This window comes from Cygnus olor, chromosome 8 (genome assembly GCF_009769625.2).
Source record: "Cygnus olor isolate bCygOlo1 chromosome 8, bCygOlo1.pri.v2, whole genome shotgun sequence".
Taxonomy (NCBI): domain Eukaryota; kingdom Metazoa; phylum Chordata; class Aves; order Anseriformes; family Anatidae; genus Cygnus; species Cygnus olor.
In genome coordinates, this window is record NC_049176.1 from 9,047,136 (window position 1) to 9,067,873 (window position 20,738).

Here is a 20,738-nt window from a genome sequence, read left to right on the forward strand (position 1 = left end):
GCACGGCACCATGCTGGGCTCTGCTGACTCCCAGGGAAGCGAGCAAGGCTAATTGGATGGGATAAGTTCATGGCGCCTGGGGGATTTCCAGGCAAAGCTGCATCCACTTTGGTCTGTTTTCTTCCGTACCCTGGAGAGCATGTCTGTAATCACCGGCCCTCTCCAAGTTTCTTATCCCACCAGCAAGTCCTAGCTGAAAAAAATAATAAAATACTTGACATCCCCGAGGGGAAAGATGTTTTCCAAGCCCCTTTTGGCAGTAAGGGGCCTTTTTCAGCTCACATAGGTCTCCCAAAAATAAATACAAAAATGCAGCAAGGATCAGAGGCTAGAGCTGCCCTCCCGGCTCGAGCAAAGCACTGCTGTGCTGCACCAGGACAACCTCAAACCTTTGGCATGCAGGCGGATAACCCCATGGGGGGCCCCAAAACCCCACCAAGTCCTTCAGATGCCTGCTCTTAGCACCCACCTCACAGGGACCTATGGTACCTGGTGGCCACCTTCTGCCATGAGTGGTGCCCAGTGCCCTCACCATGTCCCCAGGCTGCAGGGGGGCACAGAGATGGGATGTCACCTACCTGCAGCCCAGCAGCTAGGCTCTCCCTGAGCAGGCAGGCTTCTCACTTGCACAGAGCTGAATTTTGACTATTTTTAGTTTTTCCCCAATGAAACTCTCTTGAGGAAAAAAAAATGTAAGCAAGAAAAAAAAAAAAAAAGAGAGAGAAGAAAAAAAGCCAACTCCACCCAAACAAAATAAAATCCTGCCTTTGAGAGCTGCCGCCTGGGAGTGGCTCACATCACACCATGCCATGCTCAGCCACGTCCCCAGCCCATGCAGCCCAGCACCACGCCTCAAGCCTCATGTCCCCCCTTGTGTTGAGTGTGGGCAGCACCTAGAGTGCCAGGGGCACTGCTAGCAAAGAGGTGGGTTTATTAAGCTTGTTAATTAATGATGGTAAGTAAATAAGGCTTGCCAGGAGAGCAGCACAGCTTGATTGGTGCTAGCTTGCTGATGTGGCAACAGCTGTGACCAGTGCTGTTAGCCTCCCTGCCACATTGCAGTGTGCCAGTGGCCTCACCTGCAACAGAGGGCAATGAGGTACCCTGGTCCCAGCCCAGGTGCTGCACGGTGCAGTGCTGCAACCTTGTAAATGTCAGCCACAGGATGAGGGAAGGAGCCTCGGGCTCGGAGCGGTCAGGTCTCCACGAGAACCCCACCAGACACAAACATCCGCTTCCCGGGCACAGGAACTGCTGCGGCCGAGCCCATCGTGCCTGGGAAAAGGCTGCGGGCTGCTGCAGCCGCTGCTGGGAGAGGGCAAGCCAGGAGCTCCCATACCAGCAGCTCCTCTGGCATGGTCCTGCTGGGCAACAAAGCCCAGGGAGATGCCACCATGACGGAGTGCTCCCTGTGGGCAATGGAGCAGCTCCAGGGATGCTGCAGCCAGTGTTTGGACTAGCCAGGAACAGCCCTGCAGCAGTGCCACAAGGCTGCAAGACATTTGGGGAGGCACCAGGACCCGTTTTCTCCCACAAACATAGTGTTTGGAGCACCTGCTGTTTGGGAGGCATGGTAACCCTGTCCAAAACGCAGGTGCTCAGCTGGGCCAGGCTGGAGCTCTGCGTGTGGGGCAGAAGAGTGGAGAAGGTGGTGTCCCACTTGCCTCTGCAGATGGCCACTGTGGGACAGCAGCACGGTGGGGAACAAGCGACGGGGCATGCTTCCTTTGCAAGGAAAACAAGGAAGAAAGCCCTGGACTCCAGCCGTGTTGTGCGGTGGACTCTAGCAGCACTAAGTGACAAACCTGCTCTGCTCCTGCCTCCAGCCAGGCCATGCCAGGGTGCCCCTGGTGCTCCAGCCCCACCGCCCCGGCACAGGCTGGGGCCACTCCGTGTTGCCCCACGAGGAACAGACCGGGGCAGGAGGGCGCCCCCAGAGCTCAGCCACACACCACATCTCTCAAAACCTTTATTGTCAGCAAATAACAAAACTCTGGGAGCCCGGGGAGCGCACGGCGCTGGCGCCGCAGGGCCCGGCCTGGTGGGCAGCGCAAGCAGCGGGGCTGGGCATGCGTGCAGGGGACGGGGCAAGACCCAGGCGGCACCACTCTCCGCGGCGAGGAGCACACTTACAACAACTTATAAATAAACAACCACGACGAGAAACCTTGGGCTCGGGAAAGCAGGCGGGGGCCACACCGCCCAGCCGAGCCGCGAGCCCAATGCGCTCTGCCCCCGGACGTGGGGAGCAGCTGGGCCCCGCAGCAGAGCACGGGTGCAGGGATGGGGATGCCCTGAGGGTGCAAGGATGGGGACACAGGGAGGTGCCAGCCCCTCGATTGCTGGAGCTGGGCATGCAGCTTGGGAAGACCAGAGCCCCTAGGGGACGTGGGTGTCACCAGCGATGGCATCCCTGAATGCTGCGGGATGCTACACAGCCACAAAGCTGCCTCCTGCGCTGAGGGGGGTGGATAGAGGGAGGGAGAGGAAGGCAGAGCGCATTGGGGACGAGCAGAGCCGCCTTCAACCTTTGCCTTTAAACACTGAAGCTTATATTAGAGACTATGATATATAACCCGGAGGGCAGGGCCGTCCTGCCCGCAGTAGAGACAGCAGAGAGAGCACAGCTCCGAGGCGAAGGGCCGCTCCAGCTACTTCTACAAGCGGGAGGTTAGTGCGGGGGCACCGAGCGGGCGGGCAGGGGGCTGCCCTACGGCTGGTTCTTCGCCTCGGGGTCTTTGTCGTAGATGTAGCTGCCCACGGCTCCGGTGTTGACACCTGCAAGGAGGGACACGCGTGGGGGTGAGGATACGGGTGGGATGCGTGTTGGTGTTCCCCCAGTCCTGCGTCCCCAGCACTCACCCTTCGGCCCAAAGAGGATCCCGTAGCAGGGCTTGTGGCAGTAGGGCTGTCCGTCGTGCTGTACCAGGCAAAGAGACAAACGCGTCACCCGTGGGGACACGCGGCTCGGGACGCGTGGAGCCGCTCTGCCCTCTCGTGGTGGCACAGCGCAGCTCGGCACGGCTCGGCTCGGCACGGGGCCCCTGCAGCGTGGGGGCCCGGTGGGGCTGCCCTTACCTCAGCGTGGCCCCCGGGGGTCAGCGTCTTGCTGCAGCGCTCGCAGCGTAGGCAGGGCCGGTGCCAGTCCTTCCCCAGCGAGGTCACCTTCTCGGCTGCAGCGGGGACAAGCAGGGACGGTCACCCACACGGGTCACCAACACGCAGGGGGTGGCCAGAATGCCCCACAGGGACCTCACCTCCGTGTATACAGACCCCAGACCCCCCTTCTAGACCCCCCCATGCCCCAGGGGTCCTGTGGACACCACACACCGCCCAGTGCCCGCTCGCAGACTTACCAAAGTAGACCCTCTTGCCGCAGCGCGGGCACATGTTGGGCTCCCCAGTGAAGGTGGTGACGCTGGAGGCTGGAAGACAAGGGGACACAAGTGTGGGACACCCCGGCTAGCACCCAGCTGAACACCCCTGTTGCCCATGCCCCCCACCCCTCACCTTTGCTGGGTCCCTTGGGCGGCGCGGCGTTCACCTTCCTCTCTTCCACCTTCGCCGGGTGCTCGATGGGCCCCGGGGCGGTCTGCCCCTCGATCTGCGGCTTCTCGTAGATGTAGGACCCGGCGCCACCGATGTTCACCCCTGTGCAGGGGGACAGAGAGGCTGCAGCGTCCCCAGAGCCACCCGGGGGTCTCCATCCTCCGCCCGGCCCCGTCCCACCTCCCCTGGGCACCCCTGTCCCTGATGAGCCCCAGAGCCTCGGCCCCAGCTTGCTGTCTCCTGACCCAGGCTTTCTGCAGCTGTGTTTGGGATGGGAGAGTGACTCCACCTTCTGTTTGAACGGAAAATTGTCTCTTTTTTTAATTAAAAAAATAAAAGAGAGAGACAGCTGTCAGGATTGACTGCTGTCAGGATTGATCCCTCCCTCTCCTATCCCTTTTCACAGTTTCTGCAGGTTTGGGACCGCTTCAGCCCACACCAGCCCGACTCCTGGGGCTTTTTAGGGCCGTGGGGATGGGAGCAGACGAGGCTGGGGGGAGCAGCCCCCCCAGCATCCCCGAGCAGAGCCCAGACGTACCTTTGGGGCCAAACAGCGTCGCGTAGCAGGGCTTGTGGCAGAAGGGCTTCCCGTCATGCTGGGGAGAGAGGGGTGTTAGGGTGCTGGGCGGTGATCACCAGCTGAGCACCGATCCAGCTGATCACCAGCTCCATCCCACCCCCTGCCCAGCCCCGGGACATCTCCACACACCCTGGCAAGGCCAGGAGAGGGCTTCTGCTCAGCTTCACCTCCAGCCTCGCCGCTGTGCCCCTCGCTTGGCCCGAGATCAGAGGCCTCATGCGGGCACCGGTCCCAGCCCCGCTGCCATCAGCCCCGCTATCGGCCCCGCTATCGGCTGGGGCCGGCTATCAGAGGAAGGCACGAAGCGGGCGATAAGCACCAGGGCCCTTCTCCCATGCGGCCGCCCACGAGAGCCGCTGGCGGAGGGGAAAGGCTGGGGCTGCCAGGGCCCCAGATAACGTCGTGCAGCTCCAGCAGCGGCTTCTCACGGGCCACTGGAACAGAGGCCAAGAGAAAAGAAAGAGCGTTTGTCCCTCTACACCGCTGGCCGCAGGCTTTCACAAGGCCCAGTGTCACAGCCCTGCTTTTTGTCCCATGCCCCTGCCCTCTGTCCCCTCCGCTGCAAAACAACCATGCCTTGCCCAAACAAGCAGAGTGGCAGGGCTGGGTGAGAAGAATCTTCTCCAGCCGTCGGAGAGGGAGGTAACGGAGCAAAGTGAGCGCAGCCCCTTCATTCCCTTCCCCTCGCCCCTCCCAGTGCAGCTGTGCAGAGGGAGAGGGCTCAGAGCTGGGCAGGCCAGCGGGCAGCTGGCTGGGAGCAAGCAGCTGCTGGGCAAAAATATCGGCGTCCTCAGAGCACTCCGTGTCGGAAGGGAGGGTAAACATTTAGTCGGTCTCCCCGCGACACCTTCCCAACCTGGCCAAACAAGCTGGCTTTGGGGGGGAAAAAGCTGGGAAGGGCCAAATCCTGCTCTCGGCACAGTCACTGGGGGCTTGGCTGCCGTCCCCCCGGAGCAGAATCCGGCCTTATATGGAGAAAAGGCAAATTCGTGGCCTTAACCCAACCCGAAACATGGACCCAGCCTCCCCTACAGGGCTGGGGGCTCACAGCCCCGTTCGCTGCCCGTCCCCAGCCAGCACGGCTGTCCCTGCTGCCACCAGCTGCCCCTCAGCTGCGCCGCTAAGGAGCTGGTGACACTTTGGCATGACAGGCACCGTGCGAGATCCGGGGCACGGCGTGTCACGGCGGGGAGCCACACGAGGCAAACACAGTTGCTCCGAGGGCTCAGCACCTGCCGTCACAGCACCATCATGCTCCCGGTCCTTGCTGGGCACGGCGTCGGGCACCTTCCCCAAACTGGTTCCTGGGACTTCCCCCTCCCCGGGGCACTGGAGAGCCCAGGGGAGTCCATCAGTTCCCCCCTGGCGTGTTGGCACAGCCCCTGCTGCTTCAGCTTCTCCAAATATTTACATTTTAAATGGATTCGGGGCTTTTTTAGCTCCATTAGTAGCTGCGCAGGGAATGCAAGCGGCTCCCCGGTTGGGGCGGCGGCTCCCCTTCCTCCATTCCTTCCTCCGGGGCCTGTGAGCGGAGATGCTCGCGGGTCTGGTGGGTGCCTGCACCACGGGCAAGGCCACACGGAGGCACAGCGAGCCCTGGGCCCCTCCGGCGCTGATTACGTGCCAAGGGAAGGGCTTGCGGGCTGCAGGACGAGGGCAGGAAGTTGGGTTTGGCCCCAACCCCATTGCTCCTGCCTCCCCACTTCACCCCCCAGCAGCTCTTACCTCAGCGTGCCCGCCCGGGGTCAGGGTCTTGTTGCAGCGCTCGCACTTCAGGCAGAACTTGTGCCAGTCCTTGCCCAGGGAGGAGACCTTCTCGGCTGCGGGGAGACACGAGAGAGCGGGTGAGCGACTGCCTGGCACCTCTGCACAAACCCGGGCACGAGAGGGGCTGCGTTTGGTGCGGGGCTGCCCCACCGATGTGCTCGCACCCCCTTCCCTCGCCGTGCACGCTGGCCACTTCGCCGCAGGCCCAGCATCCCCGGGGTGACAGCTCTGTCGTGGCACAGCCGCCCTCCCCAGCACGCTGCTCCGGCAGCAGTAGCACGTTCCTTCCTACTCCCCCGTGTCTATTTTTGCTGCCGCGTTACCCCGAGCGGCCCTGCTCCATTCAAATATTTGGAGTTGCCATGCCCACCCGGCCCCACCCAGCCCGTCGCGCCGGCCCCGCCGGCTCCTGCTCATTTTCATGCCTCGGCTGCCGTGCCTCCGGCTGGGAGGACGGGATGGCAGACGGCCCCCGGAGTCACCCAGGACGGATTTTGGCCCTGGAAGACGCCCGTCTGTGGGTGCACGGGTGCGACGTGCAGATGGGTACCGGGCACGGTCCCTGCGCGCTGCGCACCTGCGAAGCGACTGGCTGCAGGCACCAGAAACGGCTTCAGAGCATCCAGTTCGGGGAGGGAAAACGCTTTGAGACCGGTTCCACAAATGCACCTCCTCTGGCTATCCCTGCTGCACAGCTCCAGGGACCTCATCCCACATCCCCATCCGTACTCCTCTGCGGGCCCGGGGGACCACTGCGGTTTGTGGGACCCTTTCTCCACCCTGTGGATAGCACTCAGGCAGGCACCATGCACCTCCCCGAGCCCCGCTGCTCTCTGTATCTCCCCCCACAGCCCCCACCTCCTCCCCACCTCGCTCCAGGGGTCGGGGTGTCACCTTGCGCCCTCCCGCCCCTCGCGCACACGCGCAGACAGCTGGAAAGCAGCACCATCCCATTAAAGCCTCTGTAAAACAAAGTCGTAAGGGCCAAATAAAATATTTAACGAGCAAATAAAAGTGCAACCGAAGCTCGGCCCTGCTCTGCAGGAACACCTCCTCCATGGTGGCCTGTTTTCCAGCACCTTTCCGCCCCAATAAAAAGGGCTTCAGCAAATGTCTCCAGCTTGCATCAGGTCAAGTTGGAGGCCAAGAGCTCCGTGGGCAGGTCCTGGCTTCAAGAGCCGCCCTCCTCCAAGGGCAAACAGCTGCGCCCAGGGCACGCCGCAGCACCAAGATAAGCCGAAATAACTGCCCTCAGCACCCCAAACATCAGCCCCGGTGCGAGGCAGGGCGGCGGGCGAGCCGCAGAGGTAAAGGCAGAGCACCCCAAGGGAAGCACGGGCTGTCTCCAAACGAAGCGTCTCTAAACCGTGACTGAGCAAGAGGAGCTTCTGCAGCGAGCAGGAGGCAGGAGCAGGCAGGCTTTGCGCAACCAAAATCCCCGGCGGGGTCAGCAGGCTTCTCACGCAGACAGAAATTTGCTGGAGCCCCGGGTTCGGCCGCACGCGGGTCACAAGGGGCGGCACACAAAGGAGACGCTTCCCTGCCCGCCCGGGGCTTTCTGCGTGCGCAGCAGCAGCGGGGCCAGCACGAGCCCCGGGTATCCCCGCGTGGGCTCAGCAGGCTGCAGGGGCTGAACTGAATTTGGCCTCGCGGTGACAGTGACCGGACAAATGCCCTGGTGGCACGTGGGTCACGTGCGAGACCACACTGCTGGGCTGAACCCGGTGCAGAAGAGGGCGGTGGGATGCACTGCTGCTGCCCGTTCCTCCCCGGCACACAGGGCAGCCTCCCCTGGGAGGGAAATGGAGCGTGACCGGCTGAAAGCCGAGCCAGAGGCTTGGGGCCAAAGAGCCGCTCGGCTTTGTCACAGTGGCTGCACAGCCAGGCCATTTCGGCTGCGTCACCTCCGCCCCGTCGCACCCCCGGTGCAAAGCAAGGAGCCGCAGGAGGAAACTCCCAGCAGTGTTTTGCAGAGGCCGTGGCACTTACAGCTGGCCATGGCTCACGCGACCTCCTTCCTGCCCCTGGGAGATGAGATTCCCCCCCGGGAACATCTCAGGCAGCTGTAAAACCCTGCTGCTCCCCAGACCTCGCAGGCACCTGCAGCCCCTGGCAGGGGACGGGGCAGGAGGGACGAGGTGGCTCGGTGCGCTGTCCTGCTCCTGGCACATGGGGACATCCCGGGAGCCACCGGGGCCACCCCTTGTCCTCGTGTAGAAATGCCGAGCCCCCTGTCAGGCTGCCCAGAGGTTGGTCAGATGTCCCCTGGCCGCAAACAAAGGCTCCCAGGGGACAGGGAGCAGAGCCAGGCGCTCAGACCCCGCTCAGCCGGGGCGGCTTTCGGGCTGCATTGTTCACCCCGGGCAGAGGAAACAGCTTGGAGCCAGCCCAGCCCATTTCCAGGGCAGCGGCGTCCCGTTTGTGTTTGCGCTGCCCCATAAATCACTGCGGAGAGAAAGCTCCAGCGGCCAGATTTCCTGTCACCCAGCCACGGCTGCTCCGCGGTTGCATCAGCTCCGGTGACGACGCCTCCAGCCTCATCCCCTGCCACGGCGGGGACCCCCGGGACCCCCCACCATGGGCTTTGAGGTGCCCGGCTGCAGGACGCCGGCTCCTCACCGCGCCCCGTGGCATGGCACACTGCTGCGGCACGGCTCCGTGCCCACGCGGGGAACGGAGGGAACCTGGGCGCCCGCTGCCCCCCGCTATCCACATCCCAGGCACCCCCCGGGATTTGGGAGGGCTGCAGGACCGGCGCTCTGTCTGCCGGTTATCAGCCCCGCCGTGGGCGGGCGCCGGCAGGCTGAGCCCGCTGGCAGCGGGACTCGCGGCGAGGGTGGGAACCTGGCTGCCTCCGGCGCCTTCGCGCTCACCAGGCAGAGCCGCTGCCTCTGCTCCTGGGAGCCAGCCCGCGGCCTTCCCTCCCCTCCCTTCCCACTGGGATTTTCCAGCTGGCTTCCCCGGGGACGCCCGGCGGCACATCCTATCCCACCCCGGAGCCGAGGCAGACGGAGCAAGGATTGGGATGGGGCTGCTCCCCGGGCTGCTGGGGGAGCTCCACCCCGAGACACCGCGGCTCATCCCTTAATTACCCGCCGTGCCCGGGCAAGGCAGCCGGCGTGGGCGAGCGGCGAGCAGAGCACGCATCTTTTCGGGATGGGAACGGGGAAGGAGCGTCCCTCCTCCCCGCGGGGGGCCGGGTGCCGAGCCCTCACCCAGGCTTTTCTACGGGCTGACATCAGCTCTGCCTCGCCATGAAGGTGGCGGGGCGTGTGCCAACGAGTGGGGCCCGTCCATCCCATCGCCTCCCTGCGCGGACAAAGCCCAGCTCAGCCACAGAGATGCCAAATCCCCGCGGGGACCCAGCGACAGGCATCCCTGGAGGAGAGAGGGATGCTGTCATGCTGTCAGACCGACTGCAGATGCGCTTCAAAGCGGTCGCAGGCACAAAGGAAAATTGAAAAAAAAAAAAAAAAAAAGAGAGATAAGAGCCGGTGCTGGGAGGGCACCGGCAGTGCTCCTGTAGGCACATTCCCCTGGGTCACCGGGATACACAACCAGGCACCACCGTGCAGCCGAGCTGCAGCCCCTAGGGATGCTCCTCACTGCTCCTTTCCTCCAGCCAGGGCCAAGCCCCAGAAATCAGCTGCTTTCCTGCTACAGCGCAGCCCCGCCACGCAGGGACCCCCCCAGGGAGCAGGGCAGCCACACGGCCCTGGCGCAGCACAGCTGGGACAAGAGCGGCCGCTGCAGCAGCGTGCCAAACGTGGCTGCTCCCCTGTGAGGCCATTTCCTTCTGCCCCGGGGGTGGAGGCAGCGAGCGGCAGGAGCTCTCTCTGAGCCACAGATACGCGCTGCCTGCGGGAGCTCCAACAAGCTCCTGGCACCCATACCCCGAGTCCCTGAGCTTGTGGCTCCCAGGGGACGCGACTGGATAGAAAGCACCTTCTGCCTTTGTCTGCCTTCTGCCAGCCTCGCTCCTTCTGCTCGGGGCCCTGCGTCACCACGAAATGGTGAATAACAGGCAGAGCGCACAGGGTGAGCCCGGGCAGGCACACAGGCACAACCTCTCCCGGGTAACTGCTGGTCCAGAGCACCGCGTGCCTCCCGTGCGCTGATACGATCTGTGACGGGCAGCGCTGGGAGGATGAGAGTTTCCTGGCCCATGTCTGGCTCCGAGGCCTTGGGGCGATGCAGGAGCAGCTGTGCCCCTGCCGTGCCCACAGCCCCACGGCTCTGCTCTGCGCGGGCACAGCTCGGTGCTGCCATTCCCCCTGTGCAGATTTTCCTCTCTGGACTCAGGCAGAGGCTGCGTGCACCTGGCTGCTCCTGTCTGCCAGCGGCTCCTCATCCCTTCCCATGGCGGGCTGCACACCCAGCCTCTCCTCGAGCCTCTCGCTTCCCTGTCCCGCTGGTGCCCCAGGGGCTCAGGCCAGGCCTGCGGCAACACAGCATTAACACAGGTGGCAGGGGATGCTCGGCACCTCCCTGCGAGCTGCAGCACCGGAGCTGCCCCGCAGCACGCCCCAGGACCTGTCCCCCAACCTTCCTGCCCCGTGGCATGGGCACTGCCACCCCACCGCAGCTGGAAGCGGCACCACGGCACACGCCCTGCTCTCTCTATTTGATCGTAATGTTACAGAGACAGATTTTCCATTACCTCTCGCTTGGGCGTTCCTGCTCCGCCTTTCCTCTCCTTTCCTTCCCCCTCCCCGGCCCTGCCACCTCTCCCCATCCGCGGGCTGCTACCGGGGACCATGAGGGTGGATGGAGCACGGGGAGCTCGCACCGAGCACGAGCTGACCCGGTCCCCATCTTCCATGCTAGAGGTGCAGCACAGAAGCTCGCGTCACCCCCACCAGCCTGCCCAGGGGACAGGGACACGTCCACAGCTCCGCCAGCTCCGCACCACGCGGTAGCCGTGCATTTACCGTGCGCGAGAGCCAAGGGGCAGGGACCTCGCTCCCGCCCTCCCTCCCAGGGTTCATTCCTACAGCTCGCGCTGTTTCCCTGCGGGAACGGCTCACGCTCATCAGCCCGTCCTTCAGCTCCCCGCAGCCCCATCCTGCCCCCGGCAGGGCCCTGCGCTGGGAGCCAGGAGCCGCAGCGCCCTCCGTTCACGTTTTGCGCGCTCCCTGCGGGAGGCTGTGCCGCGCTCGGAGGGCGGCCCCTTTGTTAGGAGCTGGGTGGAAATAAAGCCCTCCTGCCACTGCTGGCTGCCCACTGGAACGAGCAGCGCCTGGCCCAAGGACGGCGGTTACTTATTAATTGCGGGGTTGCTTCTGCAGCTGGGATTTCTGCTCGGGCTCAGCGGGGTGAGCACCCCGGCATGCCGTAGCCATGCCTCCGAGCCACGAGGCTGGCAGCGGCGGCGAGCCCCTCCGAGCAAGGCTGGCTCGCACCCACACCCACGTGTCCGTGTTGTCCCCGGGGCTTTCGGGTGCCTCGCGCTCAGGAATCGCCGCGCGGGAACACAGGAAGCTTCCCGCGCCGCCGTCCCGACCATCCCTGGGAAAAGGGCAGGAAGGGAGGCGGAAAGGCTCGGTCACGGCTCCCAGCCCGCACAGCCGGGGGACCCTGCAAAACTCATTTAAGGCTGGTAGCACAAAAGGGAGCTCAGGAAATCTGCAGCACTTTGGCTCCAGGATACACCAGTCCCTCCGGCACCTGCCAGCGTGGGAGCAGCAAGTGGCCGCCGCGTGCGCACGGGGCCGGCCCCAAAAGGGGAAAGGTTGGCCGAGCAGCCCAGTCCTACTGGAAACAGCGGCGAGCAGATCTGAACGCGCTTTAAAAAAAAAAGAAAAAAAGCCAGCAAACTATTTTTATATTTCCCTATGCTTTTTAAAGAATAAAAGCTCATTCTGCAGCTCAGGAAACGCCCACATCCTTCTGACTACAGGGAGGAGTCTGCTGGATTTTTCCAGGGAGCTCGAAGCAACAGGCGGGCTGGAAATGAGTTTTCCACCGGTACCAATTACTGCTGGTTTGGTCAGCCGCTCAGCCAGCGGGCGGCATCCCGCAGGACGACTGCGCAGGGCCGGAGCGGGACGCGGTGGCATTTCTCGCACGTGACCCCAGGCTACAATGCCAAGCATCCAAGAAGCCCGGGCTGCCAGCGTTCATTCAGCACCGTCGGGCCGTGCTCCTGGACAAGCGGGGCTTTATAAGAGGGGCTCCTTGTTCTGCCAGGGGCAGCCGAGGCGCACCCCAAAGCCCCGTGGCGGGATCCTACTGGGGGTAACCCCTGCCCGCTGCCGGCCTCGTCCCCTGCTCCATCTCATCCCAGCCCCCAAGACAGCTGGCACAGAGGTTTTGCTCACTTCCCATGCACTGAATAAACCCACACGGGTTTATTCTGTGGGAGCCTGGGCGGTTCCTCAAGGAAAAGCCGAAGACGTCAGCGGGGACACGCTCCAGCCTATTTCAACACCGAGCGAGGAGAAGTTTTTTGGCCAGCTCCCGCTTTGACTCACTCCCCACGCTCTCCCACGGGGTGCTGGGGGGGACGGTGTCACCGCCCCATCGTGGCAGCGGCCACCTCCCTCCTGCCACCCTGGGTGTCCCCGAGGGGGACAGGACCGGCGGAGCCAACCAGGACCTGCACAGGGGTGTCCTGGCCATCTCCGGGGAGCTGCGGGAGGGAAGAGGGTGGCACACGCCCAGGGAGCAGCTCCGTGTCCCCCCGGCCATCGCCCTGGCGTGTCCCCTCCTGCATGGCCAGGCTGCCTCCGGCGGGGCAGGAGGAGCCGCTCTGACCCCGGGCCGGCCGTGCCCAGCTGGCCGGACAGACGGGCTATTTTCTGCTTAAAAAGGAAAAGATTCACACGAGGCAGGACATCCCAGAGGCCGAGCCGTTCCCACCCCCACACAAATAGGTTTATTTAAAGGAGGAAGACAGCAAATTCCTATTTCTCTGTGTTTACTTGGAGATGGCTGGAAAGGAATGAAAGCTGCCGGTGCTTCAAACGCCCGGGCACCTCCAGCTCCCTTCGGGATTCCTCCACAACCAAACGTGCCGGGGGCCGGGCCCTGGTGCCCGGGAGGGCAAGGGGCAGGGAGGGGCACGGGCAGGTGGCACCCCCAAATCCCCCCCGCAGCGGAATGCCTAGCAGAGACCCCATTGCCCCCAGCCGGCCGCCACCCCACCCCGGGCACACCGAGGCAGAACCCCAAGCCCTGACCCTTTGGGGACACACCGGAGAACCCCAAAACGTGGGCAGGCTCACCCAGCCGGGGGGGCAAGGGGGAGCCGCACACCCGGCCCCGATGTCGCAGGGAGCAAATTGGCCGGGGTCGGGCGTGCCTGCACCTGCCACCTCCTGCTGCCCCGCACCGAGGGACCCCAGCACCTGGACCCGCCCCCCCCGGGCCCATTTTCCCTCCGGGCCACCCCCCAACCCTGCGGACACCGGGACGCCCCCCCGCAGCCCCCCCATGCGGAGCACCCGGGGGTGGGCGCACCCGGCGCGCCCAGGACCCCTCTCCCCAAGCTTCGCCACCTCCAACCCGGGGGGTGCCAGCAGCAACCCCCCAGCGCCACCCGCCCCAGGACCACCCGCAGCATCCCGCAGCTCGGCCGGGGGCGGCGGGGGGCGGCGGGGGGGGGAGCCGGGCGGGGATGCGCCCCGGGCCGGGGGGACCTGGGGATGCAGCGGGGACCCCCGGGGGGGCGCTCACCGAAATACACGGTCTTGTCGCACTTGGGGCACTTGGATGCCATGGCTGGGGAGCTGAGCGGTGCGGAGCCGAGCCGAGCCGAGCCGAGCCGAGCCGTGCCGTGCCGAGCCGTGCGCCCCGCTCCGCCCGGCCCCCGCCCATTGGCCGCGCTGCCGCCGGGGGGGGGGGACCGGGGCGGGGCTGCCCGCAGCGCCCCTGCTTGGCACGGCTCGGCACGGCACGGCACGGCACGGCTCCGCTCGGCTCGGCTCGGCACGGCCCCAGCGCGGCAGGTGCGCGCTGAGCGGGGCTCCCGCGGGCCGGCGCTCAGCCCCCGACCCCCAGCCCGGGGGGTGCTGGGGAGAGCGTGGGGGAAACGGGGGGGTCCTGGCCCCTTCCCTGGGAGCAATTCCAGGACCCCCGCCCGGCCACGCGCTGGTCAGGGTGCAGGGATGGATGGGGCAAGGTCACCACGACCACCCCGGTGCCCCTGGGGTGGGAATGTGGGGGCACAGGGAGCAGCCCCCCCGCCCTACAAAGTGCTGCGCGTGCACAGGGCCACCTTAGGCATGTTTTTTCTGGATGGGATAACCAAGAAAGGCAGATGAAGCAGCCAGGAGGGGCACAAGACGGGAGACCTTGACGGGGAGACGAGGGCGAGAGCAGAGATAACGCTGGCGGCAGGCAGGCGAGGCGTGGAGCACTGCACGTCTTCCCACCCGGGCTCCCTTACCCACACGGCACAGCAGTGCTGCCCATGGCCCCGCATGCTCCTGGGGCCTTTCCTCTGCCAGTGATTCCCCGCGCCATTTTGCTCCGTTGCCGTGGAAACAGCCATGTCAAAAATCCCTCCGGCGCGGGAGCGATGCGCGGGGAGCCTCGTGGCGCTGCGGTGCCACGGGCACATGCAGGACGGGGACCCTGGGGAGCCCTACCGAGGGGCCCCGCAGCCTCGCTCGTCCCCGGCCCAGCGCCGGTAAACAGGAAATCTGCTCGCGAAGCCCAGGCCATTGCATTATTCATCAGCCCGCAGCCCGGCTCTCCCCCTCCGTGCTCTCAGATAATTCCTCCTTTCTCTGCCGTCAGCTGGCGCGCAGCCGCACGGCCCCCGGCACGGGGACGGCACCGGGCAGTGAACCCCGGCGCCGAGCGGCGCCCAGGGACGGCGACAGCGGGCGCCTGCCGAGGCTGTGTGCCCCACCAGGGTGTCGGGACCGGTGGTGACCAGGCGGCCCCGTCACTCCGGGCCCAGCTGCTGCCACTACAACGCGTGGCTTTGTCACCAGCGGGGTCCCCGGGCCGGGGCAGGCGGAGCGGTGGCTGTGCCGCGCATCCCCGTGATGGGGCTGGTGCTCCCAAGGCACCGGTGACCACCGCAGCCAGGCGGGGATCTGTGGGCTTCTGGTCCCTCTGTGGCACGAGGCCGCTGTGCCCTACATGCTCCCGTGTCCCCACGCTGGTCCCAAAGGGGCTGGAGGGCCCCGCACTTCCCCCAGAGGCCCGTCAGTGCGAGCTCTCCTGAGCCCCCTGCAGAATGGGGCGGTGAGGGATGGCTCTGGAGGGGCAGGGCTCGGCCTTCGCGCATCTGCTGTCAAAATCCCTCTGTAGCAGCTGGAAATCTCAGCTGGTGTCCCAGCCTCGGTGGCCACAGAGGCAGGAGGAGAACAGGGAGGAGGAGGAGGAGGAGGAGGACGGCTGCACCCCTCCAGTGCGCACACACGGAGCAGCCACAGGCAAAACCCCAGGCTTAGGCAGCATCCGAGGGCTTTTCACACACATGGGCCGGGGGGACTTATGGCAAATCACCTAAAGGTGCGAATCCCTGCCTGCAAATGCGCTAAATCCCAAGCGGATATGCTCGCTGAGGAGCAAAGTGGCTTTAGCTTGTCCCCTCTTAATCTGCCCCCGCTCAGGTTCTGCGTGCCCCCGCACCGAGGGCAGGGCTGCCCCGGGGCCCTGGGGACAGGTGACTGGGGTGGCACCAGGGGCACCCTCCCCAAGCTCTGCCTTTTACATCAGAAATTCGGGGGCTCCCTCTCTCCCTCTCTCGGCAGCACCGGGTTTCCCTGACAACGGGCATAAAGCCTCCTTCCCGCAGCCACGAGCCCCAGGGAGGTTTTTGGTGCGGAGCCGTGGGCCCTGCACCTCGCACAATGCTGGGGGTGTCCCTCCGAGGGGACCACCGTCCCCCCCCGGCAGCGGGTGACCCAGTTTCCTCCAGTCGCACCCAGCCCAGCCCTGGGATTTCCTAAGCCGCCACCGCCAGCTGGCTGCACGAGCTGAGAAAGCTGCACGGTGCGGCGCAGGGCTCCCTGGTCACCGCTCCTCTGGCCGCGCTCACGAGCACGGGACAGGGAGGGGACATGGAAAGGACAGGGACAAGGAGGCTGAGGAGCCCAAGCTGTGCCCCTTCCCTGTGCTCTCAGCTCCGTGGTGTGGGGATTTCAGCAGCAGAAGCCCTGCTGATGGGAAACCCTGCCGGGAAGGCGTCAGGGTGAGCAGAGCTCCCTGACCGCCCCAGCACCGTGCGGGCCGGAGCTGGCCGCGAGGCCGGGATCGCCTCCGCAGGAAGCCGGCAGAAGGCAGAAAGCCGGCCGGGACCTCGTCCTAGGGCAGGTCAACCAGAGAGCTCGGCCAGGCTGTGAAGGGAAGGCAAGAAATAAATAAGGGCTAACTACCCCCCAGCTGCCTCACCTCTGGCTCACCCCTCTCCCCCTGCTCCGGCTCCCCTCTGCTCTCCCATCTGCCTTCAGATGGAAATGCCACGGAAAGGCCGGCGCTGCGAAGCCTTCCTCTGCGCGCCTTTCTCTCACATTTTCTGGCACCTAGGATCAGTTGGATGTGTTACAGGATAAGAAGAGACTAGAGGGAAAAGTATTTAGGAAAAAAAAGAAGGTTAAGGGGGAAAAAAAAAAAAACTGCTGCTTGCTGGGTTCGCCCAGAGGACAGTCATCAGTGCGTGGCCCTCCTGTCCCCTATGTCAGGGTCCCCCAAAGTGACACAGGCGATTTACAGGATTTATGGGATTATTTGTCCCTCCTAAAGCACCCACATCCCTGGACAAGCCCCGCAGCAGAAGCCAGGGCCCCTGTGTGGGGGTCAGAGGCTGCAGCTGGGTGCGGCAGCGTGCCGGGGCTGGCGGGCCCTGGGTCTCGTCAGGCAGCACATGCCAGCGCCTGGGACTTGGCACGTCACCACCTCGCCCCCGCGCCCGCTATGCGGAGCCCCGGCCCTCCACTTGTCACTTCTCTCCTTTAGAAGGCATCCCAGGCCCCCGAGTATCACAGGGCAGATAGCGCTGTCACGGAGCCTGGGATAAGCAGGGCTACGGCCTGCCCGCTTGTCCTTCCAAGTAGCAAGGAACGGATGTCCCCGTGTCCCCTTCCCATGGGGCTGCAGCTGCCCCTCACCGCTGCCTCCGTCCCTGTGGGCTCAGCCCCCGGTTTGTCACCGTGTCCTGAGGGGCACCGGGCTGCTGGGATGTGCCTGGCTCATGCCATGTGAGCAGGGGCCCAGGCTGGGCACTGCATGTCGCCCGTTGTCCCCGCAGAGTGCCCTCTGCCCCGGCTCCATCGTGTCCTTTTTTCCAAGGGTCTGCTCCAATCCCACCTCCTGGAGCAGCTCGAGGGCTGGTCTGCCATTAACATCAACGCCGAGGATTTCTCCCTGGGGAAGACACGCTCCAGGCCACCGCCAGTAGCTCCCAGCACGGGGCAGTGTTGCGTGGTGACAATTAAATGAGGGTACAGATGCTTCCGATAATGGCAGCGAGCTGTTTTCCTCACTATAAACATCTCCTTGGCTCCAAGCTGCCAGCACTTACTGGGTCCAAGCACCCATTTGACTTCAAGGCATGTCCCGAGTGCCCTGCTCGAGGGGAAGACAAACAATCAGCCCCTTGAGAAACCACTCAGACCCACGGAGAAGTTCCCAAAGGGCAGCTCCCGCGGTGCCTGCACGAGGAGCAGGCGCTACTGAGCGCAGCCACAGGCTGAATGCCGGGGCGCTGGCACAGGAGAGAGCTCGCACAGCTCAGGCAGCGGGCGTTATGCCTTGGTGAGGTGGGATACATACCTGAAAAGGGGTCTGTAATCCCAAAAACAAGGCAGCAAAGCACCCAAGGGGGGAGTGTGCAGAGCACGGTCGGGCACGACTCCGCTGGCCCTTCGCCAGTGCTGGCTCTCGCCCCCCCCTTCCACGGCGAGGACGGGGTGTCCCGGGCACGGGCTGTGCTTGCAGGCGGCTTCGGTGGCAAAGTTCAGCTCTTGGCTGCGCGAGGAGGCACAGGGATGTCTGTGATTAGGGGACCTGGCTGAATCCTGCAGCGAGGGGCGCTGAAGGCGCCTCTCCCCACAGAGCACCAGCTCCCTGTGGGTGAGGAGGAGGCTGGGTCCACAGCGCCAGCACTCGCACCAGGAACACGGTGAAATTGCAGGGTCGAGGGTGCTTCAGCCCTGTCCTCATCCTTTTCCCAGGCCGAGGAGATGGGGACGAGGTCCTGGCCCCAGCAGGGACAACATTCAAGCCCAGGCACCACGGACCTGTGCTTGAAGCCCTGCAGACTTTGCCCCTTGCCAGAGCAGCCTGGGTGAGCGGCCGCCTCTGGAATGAGCTGAGAAAACAGACGTTTCTGGGCAATGTGAGCCTGGCTCCACAGCCCCCAGACACAGGCACATAAAAATGCTAAATATTTGTTCGGAGGAGCGCTCGCCAGCTGCCTCTGCTCCTGCCTGCCCCCGCTGTCCCTCCTCGGGAACGGGGACGACCACAGGCTGCTTTACACCGCGTGCCGTGCCCGAGCCCTACAGCTGCCAGGACAGAGCTGGAGCCACATCGCAGGGCTCGCACCGGCACCTGCTGGGGCTGGGAGCAGGGAGCGGAGGCGGAGAGGCCAGCCCAGGCCAGGCTCGCTGGCTCCTGAGGAACTTGCCAAGGGAGCCAGGAGCAGGGCAAAGCTGGCTGACCTGCTGGGAAAGCAGGGCAAGGGGGGCACGGCCTTCCCGCGCTCCTCCTTGGAGGCTTCCCACGGTAAAAGCGGCTCAGGGCACGCTGCGCCTCCTGCTTGGCCCATCTGAATTTACTGCCTGCCTCCCCAGAGCCTGCCCGGATGCAATGCGTCCATCAGGTCCTCCTGCCAGGCTTCAACCCCGAGCATGTGGGGCCAAACCCAAATGTCTGAGTTCCCAGGAAGGGCCCTGGGGATGCGCAGTGAGGACCACACGTGCTCGAGACGTGTTCATGCCCCAGCGGCGGGGATCACAGCTGATCCCATCACCACTGTCTTTTGTAGGCTCTCAGAGAAGTATTCACTGAACAGCACATTTACAGAAAAAACAAACAAACAGAGCAGTAACAAGGCAGCTGGAGGAGCCTGTCGTGCCACAGCTTGCCCGCTTGCAGTGTTCTCAGTTCCAGTCTAATGCCGCTGCCAACGCTCCTTTCAACTTCAGTGTGGTTTTAAGCCCTCTGATGGATCAGAATGAAAACACACAGGGTCCAGTTTCTGTATTAAACCCCTCCTCCCTCCCTCTCAAAGCAGACTGGAAGGTTTCAGGCGCAGCCTTCCCGCAGGGTGACACCCTGGTGGTGTTGGGGCACGCCGACCCATGCCGCCCCTCGGCTCGCCAGCGGCTCCGTCCTCGCGCCAAGCGTCCGCCTGAGAGCAGCTCGCAGGCGTCCCAAGCTCTGGCTTGTGTAACGCCGGGGATCCAGAACCTGGAGCGGAGCTGGCATGGGCTCCAAATTTCCATTTCAAAGGGAATTTCGGCATGTATTTCGCTTTACAACTCTACAGTAGTGTCCCGGTTACAGTCCACCTCCTCCGTCAGGAATTCACGTTGCGGAGTCGTTAGTTTTGGTCGCACTTTTTCTTTCCACACCATTCCAGCAGCGCTGTTACGGACAGCGTGCTGCCCTCACGTTACCGTGCCAGTAGCACAGATCGCTGGGAGCTGCTACTGACAAGCCAGTACAGTGCAAAAATCCAAAGTAAAACAACAAAGCAAGGTGCTTTTCCTCCTGGCTCTGCCTCGTGGAGCAAACATACCCCAAGTCATCTGGCCGGGGCTCCCCTCCTTGAGCACGTGCTGTCCCCTTCCCTCTCAAGGGCTGTTTAGGAGGTGGAAGGGACACTGAAAATGAATCGCTGCCCCAGCTGCGTGTACCTGTTTGCAAGGCAGCAGGAAAATAAATAGATAAAAAAATTAAAGACACTCCCTGCAACAGCAACGCATCAGCGTGTGAATGAGAATGTGATTTTCCATAGAGGAGAGGTTGGTCTGGGAGAGGTGCTGGAGAGGAACGGCTCAGGCTTGGACAGGTCAGCGGTGGGACTGACTGCTTCGTGGCACTTGTTGAGACCTGTTAATTTTCTGTGGTTGCTACAGGTACCTTCCCAGCCCTCTTCCCAAGCAGGTACAAATGTAACTAAGGCGGCGAAACACAAGGGAGCGAAGCCTGCTGTAATATATTTAAAAATGGCATCCACATTAAAGGACACGCGAGTCCTTCAAAGTCATGGCAGCACAGGATATTCTCTCTACTTGCCCGGACTCATTTCCAGAGTAACCTCTGGAGCCGCTCCAGGAAAGCTTTCAAGTTGGTGGAAACTGCAGAGCTGGCACCCCCAAGTGGTTTCTCGGAGCCACTTCGTGTGCTCTGAGCCCGCCTCACCTCTCACCAACAGCTTGGCCGCTGCTGCCCCACCTGCAGCTCCCCCAGCACCCGCTGCTGCCCCAGGGGACCTGGCAGAGCACAGCCCGGACATCAGCTCCTCATCCCGCTGCGGATGGGCTGGGGCTGATTCGGACACAAACTTTTCAAAGCCATCTCTTTCAGATTTCATTTTGCAACAGGGAGACTCCTGTGAGACCTTTTGCTCGCAGAGAAAAAGCCAAGCGTTACGAAACCTTCCTGCTGTCAGCAGGATTTCTTACGTACCTAGAATTAATCCCACAGACCGATGAAGGCGAAGGAGAACTGCCAGAGGACTTTGGCACAGTCCTGCACCGTGCTCGTGGGCGGCCTGGAGGCTTTTTGTCTGGTAAGCTCGGTGTCCTTCACACCGAGTATCCTTCAGGATCCGCTGCCCCTCCTGCTTTTAAGTCTTGGAGAGGAAAACGTGAAAGGCAGCGAAGGATAAGCCTCTGCTAAGCTGCACACCTACACACCAGCCAGAGTAAACCTC

The 20,738-nt window shown here is 63.7% G+C and overlaps 1 protein-coding gene across 1 annotated transcript; it reads right to left on the reverse strand.

The window, feature by feature from the left end:
- Positions 1 to 1,956: 1,956 nt before the first annotated feature.
- CRIP2 (cysteine rich protein 2) lies at positions 1,957 to 13,722 on the reverse strand. The gene is made up of 8 exons (XM_040566014.1): positions 13,574 to 13,722; positions 5,855 to 5,949; positions 4,088 to 4,145; positions 3,511 to 3,651; positions 3,357 to 3,425; positions 3,079 to 3,173; positions 2,863 to 2,920; positions 1,957 to 2,778 (listed from the first exon to the last, which is right to left on the reverse strand). Exons 1-8 carry the CDS (start codon positions 13,614 to 13,616, stop codon positions 2,711 to 2,713), a joined length of 627 nt encoding a protein of 208 aa, XP_040421948.1. The 5' UTR covers positions 13,617 to 13,722; the 3' UTR covers positions 1,957 to 2,710.
- Between the last annotated feature and the right edge of the window lie 7,016 nt (positions 13,723 to 20,738).